The sequence below is a fragment of the Hydractinia symbiolongicarpus genome, chromosome 9 (assembly GCF_029227915.1).
Source record: "Hydractinia symbiolongicarpus strain clone_291-10 chromosome 9, HSymV2.1, whole genome shotgun sequence".
NCBI classification, from domain to species: domain Eukaryota; kingdom Metazoa; phylum Cnidaria; class Hydrozoa; order Anthoathecata; family Hydractiniidae; genus Hydractinia; species Hydractinia symbiolongicarpus.
The window spans coordinates 22,271,606-22,285,900 of NC_079883.1; the positions used below are offsets into that span (position 1 = coordinate 22,271,606).

The 14,295-nt window shown below is 31.1% G+C and overlaps 2 protein-coding genes across 2 annotated transcripts; both read right to left on the reverse strand.

Annotated features, from left to right (window-relative positions):
- Positions 1–4,421: 4,421 nt before the first annotated feature.
- LOC130656252 (uncharacterized) lies at positions 4,422–7,066 on the reverse strand. The gene is made up of 2 exons (XM_057459086.1): positions 6,932–7,066; positions 4,422–6,823 (listed from the first exon to the last, which is right to left on the reverse strand). Exon 2 carries the CDS (start codon positions 6,787–6,789, stop codon positions 5,518–5,520), a length of 1,272 nt encoding a protein of 423 aa, XP_057315069.1. The 5' UTR covers positions 6,790–6,823; positions 6,932–7,066; the 3' UTR covers positions 4,422–5,517.
- Positions 7,029–13,281, reverse strand: LOC130656253 (uncharacterized). The gene is made up of 2 exons (XM_057459087.1): positions 13,144–13,281; positions 7,029–10,007 (listed from the first exon to the last, which is right to left on the reverse strand). Exon 2 carries the CDS (start codon positions 9,887–9,889, stop codon positions 8,693–8,695), a length of 1,197 nt encoding a protein of 398 aa, XP_057315070.1. The 5' UTR covers positions 9,890–10,007; positions 13,144–13,281; the 3' UTR covers positions 7,029–8,692.
- Positions 13,282–14,295: the final 1,014 nt, after the last annotated feature.

Genomic DNA, 14,295 nt, shown 5'->3' on the forward strand with positions numbered 1-14,295 from the left:
TTCTATACGATATGAAAAAAACGCAGTTGGATGATGAATGATATTTTTAGGAATAAAAGAATTAAATGATGTTGTAGTTAAATCATTTTGAGTACGTTCTAAACTTTTTGCAGCATCTCGGCTTTAAAGTTCTTATGAAAATAAAAAATTGTATGGTGTGTATTTAATATTTTGAAAGTTCTGATTGACAATTTAAACCCTAAAACTCATGACACTTTTCTGACATTTTCTAAATTTTTCTGACATTTTGACAATATTTCGAAAATTACTTTTTCTGATATTTCTTGAAGATGTTACACGTCTTTTCGAAATTTGTATGAAACCTGACTGTTACTTAATATTTTCATTTCTCAGCCTAAATGTTTCTTATAAATGTTTCTTAAAAACAGTCTCTTAAATTTCCCACGGGGAACGTTTTTGTGGTGTTCATTTTGTAGTTAAAGAAAAAGATGATAGCTTATTGAAAAAATGGATGTAGATGAGGGAGACTGCGATCAAAATATCCTTCACATCACCAGCCACGCAATATCTGCTGAACCTTACAACGTATAACTTTTTGTATTTTTGATTAATGCTAAACTTCCTTTCACAAAACTGTTTACTTTTTGCCTAACTTAACCTCCAATTGTTTCTTAAATGATTCTTAATATTTAGGAAATCTTAGCCTCGTATTTCTTGTAAAAAAAGAAGTTTAGTTAAAAACCAACCTCACTTTTCTAATAAAATTTTGACAAAGAGCGTACATAAAAATCATAAAAAAGATCCTTTCGTAGACCATCCAAAACAATAATAGCATTTCTAATTTTGTACATTTAACATTGTTTTCCTCTCTATAAAAAACCTGCATACAGTTTCGCGCGCATTTATTAGTATCAAAAAGCAAGATGGATATTTCAAAACGAGTTGATAGCAAGTAATAAAATTCTCGCACGCTTAAAACAGAAGCAACGTTAAAGAATAAATTATGTAGTTACTTAAAAGTTAGATATTTAGGAATAAAGTTAAAAAGAATTTTGATCATTGAGAATAAATCTTGATTATCCAAGTGTTAAAATTGTGTATCCAGGTGCATAATCGAACCTTGGTTACATAATTTTAATCCTTGGAATTGAGGCGTGTTAGGGTGTGGGAACAAGCAATGACTTCCATGAATGCTTATGAAATGTGTTTTCTTAACAATGGTTGTTTGACAACATTGATTTCCAAAGACAAACCAACGGCTGCTTAACAACGCTAATTTCCTGATACGTCGTCATCATCATCATCATTACAAGATAAGTATGGACAACATTTTAACAATCAGCCTTTCTCTTTCTTCAAAGTGAAACTTTAAAATTTAGCTATGCGCTTTGCTCAGCTGCACCCTCGTCTTCAGGTTTTTTTGCCTTTTCGATTATAAGAAAAAGGTAAAAACTGGGGAGGAGGGTGGCTTAGCTTTTGCCTGGGCTGACTGTAATTTATAAGTTAATCGTTTTTAGAAAGATTTGAGCTTCATGTTGCTAATAAAAAACAAAACTGCTATATATCTAACGATTCTTTATTCTCTCAACAAACATGGTTACTTTTATAGATAGACATTTACCTAACTCTCTTGCCTTTAATACATTAAAACTGTGTTGAGAGAGGGACTCTATCCGCAACCTTTTTAAGCATTCATTTTAATGTCTGTGTTCTGTCAAAGTGTATGTCGAAGTTTAGGTAAGGGGTCAGATTATGAAGTATGTAATTTCAACGTGTAAATCCGCATGATTAACCACATAAGATGGCGGCGAAACCGCATAATAGGGAAGAGAAACTACGGGAATAAGAGGGTGGAAAAGGGGATTAGGAGATAAGAGGAAGAGGAAGAAACACCCAGGTTTAAGTACTGTAAGAGATTAATTAACACGTGGTCTGTTTTACTTTAAAACAATAGTGATATCATTTTGTTACTTTCTATAATGTGAAATTTCAAATTGCTTTCTTGGACTTGCGAACACATTACTATACACCTGCCGAGTTAACCCTTTATTATAGAAACAATGACATACGATTTTGTCTTCTTGAAAAGAGAGTAAAAGCGACACCCAGTACAAAGACCACTAAATTTATTTTTTTCATTTTTTTTTTTTTTTTGCAAATTAATTCAAACTTTCTCAGTACATAGAGACACGAAAAAGAACAAGGGTTAAGCTCACGGCAATAAACCCTTGGAACGAAGATTAAACAAAGCCTCAGAACGAAGTCGCTTGTTTTCTTCCACACTTCTTTGATGTGTTTCTCACTTGATAACAGCTCTAAGTATAGGTTCTGAAAACAAGAATGGAGCAATACTAGGAACGAAGTTGCTTTTCTTCTCCCACGCTTCTTTGTTTCGCTTGTTTTTTGAAAAAGCGAAAGAGGTATGTGAAAAATTATCTTAAGGTGATCACGAGAATTTGTGATGGTTGACGTGGGAGGGTGGTGTGATTCAAATCCTGAGAAAACACATGTTCACAAGACAAGCATAAACAAAGTAAACGCCAAGATCCAGTTCCAAGTTTTTTTTTATTGTTGTATTCATGCAGAGAATATTTGTCTAAATTTGTAAATGTTTAAAAAATGTTTCAATTACAGTCACAACTCCATATTCAAACCCATTGGCCAATAAAATTAAAACAATTAGTCATTCTTACCCAATTAAATTCCTGTCAATAAAAAAAGGATATTTCTTTGAATATCCAAAACTACTGGGATTCTAAATTGCCCCTTCTAAAACAATCTTTAAATTCCCATGGACGCGCATAGAATCAACCTCGTTTTCCAGAGAATTTTGACCTTTATGATGAACTTGATGATTACCGTCCCATGATAACAACTCTAGGTAAAAAACCTGGTAACAAGTTCGGCATAAAAAGATTAAAATTTACATCCAAATGTAACAGATGTTAGCATGCGCTTCAGACGGATGGAAATAAGTATTCTATATGAGACTTGCTAAATCTAAGGAGATTCTAAATGTAGGAATTAGAACATGGTGCAAGGTCCGAGGGTCCAGGATTTAATACTGATGCAGAAACGTGCTCAAAACAGTGTCCGATGATAAATTAGACACAAATCTCAAAAAGTCCCTTCTACTTAGAACCTGCAACCGCGCTCAAAGACCCTGGGGCGAAGATACCTGCATCGTTGTAAACAACCAAGACATGTTAGTCCAAGTCACCCTACTTCGAATAAAATCAAGCTGGTATATTTAATTTTAAAACTACGATGATTCATGAGAGCTGAAACTATTAACTTTTTTCAATGTTTGTCTCATGACTATGCTACAGGAACACATATACGCAGTACGCTAATAAACACTCCTGTAAATAGGACTGGTTTTTTAGCGAACATAATTCTTACTGAAGGACAAAAAAGTATGGACACAAGATCCGTCTTTCTCTTAATTTTGACATTTACATCGTAATCATTCAAGCTTTCTATTCCCAATATTCCTCCCTCTTCGAACAAGCTGTCTCAATTTTTTTTTGAGAGGTTTACCTTAGAGAGCCCTGGGGACGAGAACGGAGCCTGTATAATAACGTTAAAAAAATTGTTTTTTGTAACACGAAATAACATAACATAAAGTGTGAAGATAAAATCATGTTTAAATAACACGCTTAGCACTCCTTAACAACTCGGGCTGAAGTTAAAATTTTAATTTATCCAATCAGAAGATGGGGAGTGAGGTTATGATCCAAAAGTTTATACGTATTTTGTATTTCTATTCACGCTGTCATACGAATCTACAATCTATATTACTGTGTTCTTATTTATAAAAATATTATATCTTATTTTTACGTGCACAATATATAAAGCATGCATTTTTATAAAAAGATATGTCAGCTATACAACGATATAGCTAAAAAAGAGTTTTAAAAAATCTTTCCACACAATTCGAAGTTTTTCTCAAAATTCTCAATACAAATAAGTCTCGAATCATGTTTTTTTTAACTTGAAGATCCTCCGTAATTCCGTTTAAAAGAAAAAATATATATATAATACATTTTAATATATAACAAAAAGGTATTTAAAGGTATATTTACACTTACTCTATTTTTTTACACTAATTAACAAAGAAACTCAAAAAAGGCGTACATAAATAAGATATAAATTATTAGGGGTTTAATTAAACAAATCTACCATGGGCGTTTTTTTCTCAGGGGAAGATAAAAATTATAGATTGCCGGAAAACTGATTCAAATTCAAAAAAAAGTTTTTTTTAGTATTTGTATGTTTAAAAAAAAGGGAGAAACATTTGTACACATAAATTAAAATACAAGTTTTCGATGCCTTTACCTTATCTAGAAATTATTTTCCATCTTTACGTAGCTGCTTTAATAAGAACAGGTGTAACACATTGTTTTTGAAAGTCGTAGGTGTCTATCAATATAAATTTAGGATTGTCTAGAAATGTAATGTTACACTGTTAAAATAAACGGCGGTTAAAAACTTATTTTTAAAATCACTACTTTAATTCTAGTACCAATTTTAATTTTTTACATTCCTAAAGAAACATTTCACCTTCATAACTATATTTTTCTCCATTTTCATTCAGTTTAGCGACGCAGCGCAACAGAATATAACGAAAATAAAAAAATTCTCTAGACCCTAAAAAAAATTATAAGCAATAGAAAAAATAGAAAATAAAATAATAAAACAACTATAAAAATTAAAAAAATATATATATACCTTCAAAAATATATATATATTTTGAAAATATTTATAACAAAACTACGCGCTAGAAATCCCTTAATTTTTATTCATTTTAGGAAATTTCATCACTGGCCGCTTTAAACGTAGAAGCTTATCAAAATTTTCGATTAGACCGGAAATAGGTAAAATAGGTGTTTTTAGGAGCCTTGGACATACAATCATTAGTTAACAATCAACCAACTCCAGCTTCGATTATAGTTTATCTTTTATAATCAGTTTATATTATTTGGGAGATAAAAAATACCCTTGGGGAGATAAAAAATACCCTAGGATCCCACAGCAGTACACAAGGATACATCCTGCATCGCTGTTTTATTGAAGAGATAACCACCTTAGGTGCCGTTTATATGGTGGCGGGCTGGCTTGACAAATCAAGCTGGCTCACTTGCCGGGCTGGCTTTTAACTTGTGTTTATATGCAAAAGAAAGACTACCTCGGTTAGGCGGGCTGGCTTTGAACAATGAAAACATTAAATAATACAGAACAAAAAAAATTAGTGTCAAAACAAAAGAATATAATTACGTGATTATAATAAACCATCTCGCCTAGGACCAGCCCGTGTTGTTACTGCTTATATGGGGATTTATCCAGCCCACTTGCCATGAACTCGGGTAAAATAGGGGAGAGGGGAGCAAGCAGGCCAGCCAGCCATAAAGTCTTTTAGAGAAATTTTAAATTTCTTTAAAAATAGCGTTTAGGCGAGATCACGGCAAACGGGCTGGCCCTGCAACCAGGCTGTTTCGGCTTCCATATAAATAGCCTCATACTGTGGATTTCAACTACAAAAGATATCCAGAAATCTTACTGTTGTGATTCGATCGGTATAATCTTATTGTACACTTCCTCCTCATTGTCATCATAAACATCGGCGTACGACACCACAGGTTTTACATAGCGAACCTCGTCCATTATAACGTTTTCATCTACGACGCCATTCGACACTGTCACCGTGTATTCGTCATTTTTGACCTGTTTATGCCGAAAATGTCGATAGATGTACACCATAGACAACAGAACCACAATAAATGCTATTGGCGCGACACTCACAACTAAAATTATCGACTTTTTACGCTCAATTGAATCTTTCTGTTCACCTATTTTGATTGGTTCACATATTGCCGTAACCGGCGCACTACAATAACAGTCCTGACAACTTTTGATGGCAAGGTGAACCGGTCTTCGAATTGAGTTAGTCAACTTTATAGTTTCATTCGACATGGTACCATTATATAAAACCGCATCAGTTCTTATCATTTCAGACACTTCGACATAATAAGTTATATTTTTGTGAGCGCCTTTTATCAGAGAAACAAACAGATTATAATCTTCCGTGCTACATCTCGTAATATTTGGTCTTATGGCTTCGGTTATCAACTCTGTGGGACCATGTGACTTAATATCAAAACATCTTAAATCTCTTTCACAAGAATCAACTTTTGTTTCCACACAGACAGTATACTGTTTGCACGGGTTTAATTTTAACTGACACTCCCAATCAGTTTTTCCTCTTTGTAACGGCGCTCCATTCAAACAATGTGTGACAGTTAAAAAAGATGTTGTATTTTGACCAATCTCCTTGTATAAAATTCTGGACTTCAATTTTAATTGGTTAACGACAAATTTTTTTAAATTATAACGATAAGACAACTTTCGAGTTTCTTGATTAAAGTGAATTTCTGGTCTGACCGATTTTATATCGCACGAACAATTACTTGGTAGAAATGTCGGCTTGGTGGTAAAATTATAAGAACTATTTCCTCCTTTCAATCGTATTATATATACATTGCCAAAAACCGGGACAGGACAATGTAACTTTCTATCAACAAAACGGCAACGCGTGTGTCTATATACTTTGAAATGTTTCATACTTAAACAAGTATGTCCTTTGCATAACTGCAAGGAATAGTTGAGAATTGAAAATGGAAATGTAACGTTCGATTTGATGGCATAATTAACGATTTTGCCTTCAGATGACAGCGAACATTCAGGTTGGCGTATCTCTCCGTACTGTGCTGAAGTGCTTTGAACAAAGAAAATATCAACTAATATGGTCAACAGTGTTAAAATAAGCATTGTTTCTGTTTTCTTTCACGTGAAAAATTTTCATCTAAAAGATAAATAATATGAAAGGAATAATGTTGAGCAATGTTCGCAAGACATCACTAGCTTTTTCGACACCAAAATAAATACTAAATACAGGTAGAATAGAATATACCCACGTGGCTCTACACCACAACGTGGGCGTTTGAAACTGAAAACACTCGAACACGCAAAACCAATTAAACAGTATCTACAACGAAAACAAATTGATGTGATGATGTATTACACTCTAATATTCTGTAATAATATGAATAATGTGTTGGAGAAATTAGTGAAAGAAAATATCAATGTAGCTAAAGAATAATAAAACACGTGCAGGAAGCGTGGGACCTATAACAGACATATAGGTAACTCCCTTCCTATGATATATCGACCAATCATGATGCAATGAAATGCAATTAACTCAATTAGAAGGAGATATAAAACAGAAAGAAATTGCAACCTTTGCTTCCTTCTTTTATAATATCACCTCAAAAATTATCCATAAAAAAACCATCAACACTCATATAAGTTCACTAAAATTAACTACATAAGTTTTGTGGATGACGTTTAAATAACAGTTTGTATATTCACTTATAAAGAATAAAAATAAATGTTAAGTAATAGACATAAAAAGTCGATCTTTGATGTGTCTGGCTTTAAACTATCCATTAAAAACAAAGAATAAACTCTATAATAGTCCAGCGGAATAATATAATGGCTATTTTCATTCACAAAACATAGCTTGAAAGGAAACCATTGGAAATGAAAGCATAATGAAAGAAACTGAAATAATTATTAAAACACACTGAAAGAGTAAACCAAATGTTTACATAAACAACGGAAAGTGTAAACATACTCAACAGCTGATCATATTTCATCAACTTTTTTATTGTGTTTTAATACAAGATTCCAATAAATCAATAAATATATGACAAAATGTCTGACAAAGGATGCTATTTATAATAACCATTCGTTAAAATCATAAATCTCCAACATTTTTAAAATTTCTCTATCTGCTGAATCAATAATTTTTTTATTAGCATACAATAATTACCCTATTAACCACCTCTTAGGGGAGTTGGATAAAATAGGGGGCTGTTAATTTTTTTTCTACTACGCAAAAACGAGTAGGCGATAAAACATAGATATATATCATACGCAGGAATCGATAATTGAAATGTGTTTGTAGAATATCCTTCTTCTTTGATAAGATGGCTTCCAAACAGATTGGTCCAACTGCTACATCTATTGTGGATGAAAACTTTAGATGATAAGTTTAATTAAAGAAGACAGTATTAAAAAAAGGATAGATCTATTGAAAAAAAGGGTTAAAAATTTTCTAGTTCAGCAATCATAGTAAACTGATTAGCGTGGCAAAACTAAAAATACATAAAAATATACACAATAAAAATAATATGTAACAAAATATCGCAAAAGCATAATGTAAAAAGCAAAATAAAATTATAGTATTCAAACGTCACATATATACAGCCAATCTGTATCAATAACCTACTAACTATGTAAAATTGCTAACAATACGTTGACTGAGGTACTGCTTGCATTGTATTTACTTTAAATTCAAGTTCAAACTTGAAAGTTGAACAAGAACACACTGCTTTTGTTTTGATACTGACTTTTAAGAGCTAATGAAGTAATATTTTCATGCGAGACTTATATAAACATACATCATGCTGAAGCTGAAGAAGACTTTTAGTTGTATTGCAAATCGGGCTTTTTTGGCAAACTTCGTATTCTTAAACCTCAACTATATACATCTATATTGGATGTATTACTTTCAAATTTTAAAATAGAATTAGTAGATAAACCTGCATCCTTAAACGTCAAATACTGTATCAGATATTTTTAATGAACAACAGAAAACTAATTACAACTTTTAGCTTATACTAGTAAAACTCGATTGCTCATGTGTGATATTAGCCAATGGTACATTGCAAATCTCATCATATATGTGTTCGCCAACATATTGTGCATTTGATACTACTTTTTCAGGTTGATTTCTTGGCCTGATAACCACATTTTCCCTTTTTTTATTCCTCCAATTACAACAAACAATGATAGCAACCAAGATAATAAAACAGGCAACTCCTGTCACAGCATATAAAATCCACCACAAGTAAAGACTTCTTTCTTCAAAATAGGTACAAACCATTGTTGCATTTGCGCACTGGCACTGGTTACATGTTGAAACTTTAACAAATACATTTTTAATGGATTTAGCCATACCCTTAACATCGACTGTTGAACCTGTTACATTGCCACTTCTTGCACGCACATTGTTAACAAAAACTGAATAGGTGGCCTGAAAATCTAATGCCACGCTGTTTAAAACTTTAAACATTAAGTCGCCTTTATTAGAATACATGCATTTATATATTTTGGGTCGCCTTGGTAACAGTAGTAAAAAGGTGTATTTTATAGATTGCTCACTATATTCTTGTCTCAATTTACACATTTTGCTGTCAATTTTTGTTTGCACAACGTAAGTGGAGCACACTTGCAGGTTCTTGAGAAAGAAGCGTAATGATTTACTATCCTGTTGCCACACTTGTGTGAATGAATGCAATGTAGTATTGTCTAATCCATACGTACCATTTAAATCAACTTTCTCAAAATCTTTAGGATCTTCTGGAGTCACCGTTAGCATGGCTGAATTTCTATCATGCCTGGCTACTTTCATTTTCCATTTGAAATTATAACCACAAAAACATTTTTTAGAACTAAAATTCTCCTTTCTTCCAAGAAAATCGTTAGTCTTATTCTTTATAACAAGTCGACCAGGCCTAGTTTGGCCATCAAGGTTTAATGTACACTTGATTAAAGACTTGGTGCTGTTTACAGAGCAATGATATTCTTCCATATCATCCTTTTTCCATTGATCAAATCTACAATATTTATTACTATATTTTGCATTACACAACTGTATTGTGTAATTAAACACACTGCAATTGATGGTTTTGTTTAGATGGAAATATTGGTCCACCTGAAATTTTGAAGACTCGCAGTAGGAATCAATGATGACAGCCATAAAGACATACGGTAATAGCACCAATATAAACAAGCACAGCCGCATGGACACTTTCTTTTAGTGGCCATCAAAAGCACTGAGTTTTACAAATTTGTTCGGTAGGGTAGTATCCATAACAAAACAGCAATATGACATCTAATATGGCATCTACTAAAATGACATTCTAAAAAAAATAGTTTTCAGTATTAGTTATTGGTTACTTACTCTCCTACGGAAGACTAATTACTAGCGCAGCTTATTTACCCTCAAAAAATAAAGAAACCCTTTGGGGAGCTGGAGATCATGCATTACCTTAATATTGCAATTTTCTCTACATTTTTTTGAAGAAAGCAAGAAAACTTAAATAGCAGTTGTTTAGTACTTGTTTGTTCGACACACACAAATTTTAACTAAAAAGATGACACTTATTACCCCTTCAGTCTGTTCAGTTATTGTCATTAAATATATAATAATTATCATGTCATGAACAAGTGAGTCTAGGAACAAGCAGGTTTATTCTATAGGCTACTTTACAGCTGTCATCGATTTGCAATGACAATCATCATTGCAAATCGATGACAGCTTTATACAGATTAAAATTAACCAATCAGATCACTAAGTAAAGTAATTAACTTTTTGCAAACCTGGATGAAAAAATAAATTGATTACAATCTTTTCTTTTTCAAAAAATTTCGCTTTCCATTACATCTATCATTCACTTTTAATAAATGTTTGAAATACTATTGATGTAAGTATTTCTGGTTTATTTTTACGTTTCTCATTGTCCAACCGGATTCTTAGGCTACGGTATTCCTATCATCCCAGTTTATAATATGATCATTCTTCCGGCCATGGCCCACAATCTCATTTACAGACAAAATGGTTTTCTATTTCAAATCGTGAAACAAACAAAAAAATAAGTTATTATAAATTTTAACACAAAATAAAAATTGTGTTAGTTTCCTAAATTACAAATATTACCAGTTTTAAATTTGAAATTTTTCATTCATTGTCAAAAAAAATTACAATACGTACTAATTGTTATTTCTTTTTTGTTTTACCTGTGCCCTTAACACTTGGACACTACCCCAATTGGGTTCAAAGAAGTCCAAAATACTGAAATACTATCTATTAGTCATATCTCTTGGTAACTAAATTTAAAGATATCAAAAAAGAAGACTATATGGAAAAAAAATTCTCCCTCCATGTTGCAACAGCAGGTGGACAAAAATCTTGTTTAATTATGAAAGATTGCAAAAATCATGAATATTTCAAGTTTTTTAATAAATTCCCTAGAGGCTAAAGTTTATTGTTTAAACGCTACAATTTCACATACTCTGACAGTATCTGTAATGTTGTAAGCACCCATGAACAAGCTATGCAAGTATGATTAATTCTTTTTAATGAATAAAATTCATAAATGCATATTTTAGTTCCATAATTACAATGAGTTTTATTTCCCTCCAAGTTTATCAAAAACCTGCAATGGCTACATTGCCTTTTGACTTAAGGTCTACACAGAATTTAGGTTAGCAATATTATATAGGTGACAAAGTATATGGTTAATTTAGTGATTAAATTAAAACTTCATTGGAAATCAAGCTTAAAACAACGTAAAATAAGTATGATGTTGTTGGTTGGTCTATCAAGCAATAATAACACCCTAAAACAAACATGAGTAAAACTAAAGAATTGGAAATATGTTGCAAATGTTGTCACACTTGATACTGAAGGAAGAAGGGTTAAAAATAGCTATAGGTTATCATTATTCTGTATGCACATACAATCTGTGTAAAAGGTGAAGCAGCAAAGTAAAAATATCAAATTATAACATGTGGTTAAAAAGTTCTTTTACGAAATGAAAACAAAATTAACTTACTAAAAAAATTTGAAGCCTCACAAACTTTAACAAACAACATTTCTGATTCACTATCAAAGCATTCACAAAAATTTTTTGCAAGACAATATCCAAATTTCACATGCCTTAATTTTACTTTGAAGGCAAAACAGTTAGTATATACACAATATAACAAAAATTAATTCAATGACAAGATGAGAGAAAAAAAATCTAGATAAAGTATAGATAATCAACCTATAGACTCTAAGCTTATCTGGTTGATATCATCTGGACAATATCACCTGAACGACTGAAATGTAATAACCTTACATGTATATACACTGTAAAATATTTCTCCTCACAACAACTTCTCAATTTACTCAACAATTATTTCTAGATTACAAAAAAATTCAACAAATTAACCAATACATTTTATTATGAGATGACCTATACTTTATTATGTAGAATTTTATGCTTGCATAATTACGTGAACAAATTTCAAGCGCCTAAAGACCTGCTTAACGTCAAATGATACGTGTGTATGTTTACATGAAATCCATTAAAAGAAACAAATAGATTTAAAATAAGAAAACACGCTATTTAAATTCTGGTCATCTTGTGAGTTGTAAATGTAATAATATTGTGGCTTTAAATAAACAACGTCCTCTAACATCTGATTACTCTAAAGTTTGAGGGATACCATTGTTATAAATTGTTACATAAACATGGTGTTCTTCAACTTCAGCGTGTGAAGATGCAGTTAGCCTCTTTCATCTAAGTTCCACAACAAGATTTTTTATTGGTAAATCCCTGGCATAATAGATAATTTGATCACATTTTTAACTAGTATAACGTATTAAATATATAAAAAAGTCAATGGTAACCAAAGGAGTAAATTTCTATTTCACAGCATCTTTTTCTTTCTTGTTATATTTTAAATTACTAGATGATATTAATTTTCAAAAGGAAGCCTGAGAATGCCCAGAAACTGACACTAATCTAATGGTCTTTGGCAATCTGACAGGAAAGCAGAATACGTCTCTCTTAGGATTCATAGTGGATACTTCAGGAAGAAGAATGTAACCAACGCAATAAACTTTGACATCCAAATGGTGTAAAAATACTGAAATATATACAAATGCTTACATATTTAAAATAGCCTTATGAATGGGTTTTTTGGTACAGAGGGTAAGGAATTGTAACTAGGGTTTTCTTTGAAAGCTTGTTATAATTTGTTCTAATATATCAGTTTTCATTAAATCCCTTGATTATCTGAAGGTTTATCAAATTATTTTTTATTAAATAAAGACTAAAAAGCAGATTAAGTGGAAAAAAAACATCACCATTTCATCAATTAAATTTATTGATGACGTTTGTCAATATTTTGGATTGGGATAACCTTGTTTTTTTTTTCAATTAAAAATTTTTACTGATCAATAAAAAAAAACATCCTACCAGGTGTGAAAAAACAAAGTTCATATACCTTTCTATATTTCCATAATTCCTTTTAGTTGCCCACTTCTTGTTCATATTTTACTAACCCTATGATATACTGCAGTCGATTAAAACAACCTGTATAAATATCTTTAAACTTTAACTGAAACAAATTCTTTAATAATTTTATGTATTCTTATACTGAAAAATATTTCTTTTCAAATATCCAGATAGCCAGTCTTTTATTTTGTGAGTCATATTTAATTATTCTACATATAATCTAATCATAAATAATTAATGTGATATTTTTACAATCATTGACCACCTGCTAATTAAGGATATTATTTTTTCAATGTGCAAAATCTCTCAGTAAGACAAAAATATCGAGAATTTGGAATGGAAAAAACAAAATCAGAAATCAATTATATATATAATATATATATATATATATTAAAACAAACTGAATAAAATAAACAAAAACAAACAAAAAACAGATTGTGAAGAGTAATATACAATCATTTAAAAAAAAACATAAAAATATTATTTGTACATAAATAAAAGAATATTAAGAATCACTGCTTCCTACAAATTCCAAGATTGTTTATCAAAATACATAAAAGTATTAACTTACGGTTTTCTATTTTTTTAAACTTATTAGTTCTTATTAGTTCTTGACGGTTTATAAAATTCACTTTAAACAAATAATTCCTGCAACAACGCTTAGGGTAAAAGACCAAATAGTTTCAGTAGGACTAAAAAATATAGTGGTATTGGTTATTACTGGTGGGTAAATACAAAACTAAATATTCACAATTGTTAAATTGATTCTGCATCACCCCTTTATTAAAAAAGGGACATTTTTGTGGGGTAAAAGCTGCAAGTTCAGCATTTGGCTTACCTAATCTTTAACATTTACGCCCCAAGGATCCTTAAAATCCAGATTTATCTTTCTCATAACATATAGGAAAGTGTTTTGCCTGATCTTGTAGATTACATTATTAGAAAATCACTGAATATTTAAAAGTGTATCTTGTTTTTGTTGTAAAAATTTCCACTTTTTGTGCACTATTTCATGTTTATTTACTTTATTCCTGAAAATAAACTTTGGCGAAGTAAAAAAAATTGACAATTTTCACAATCCCACATAAGAAAGGTCTGTTGTATATAAATATCATATGTCTCATTTTCACTTCACAAATGC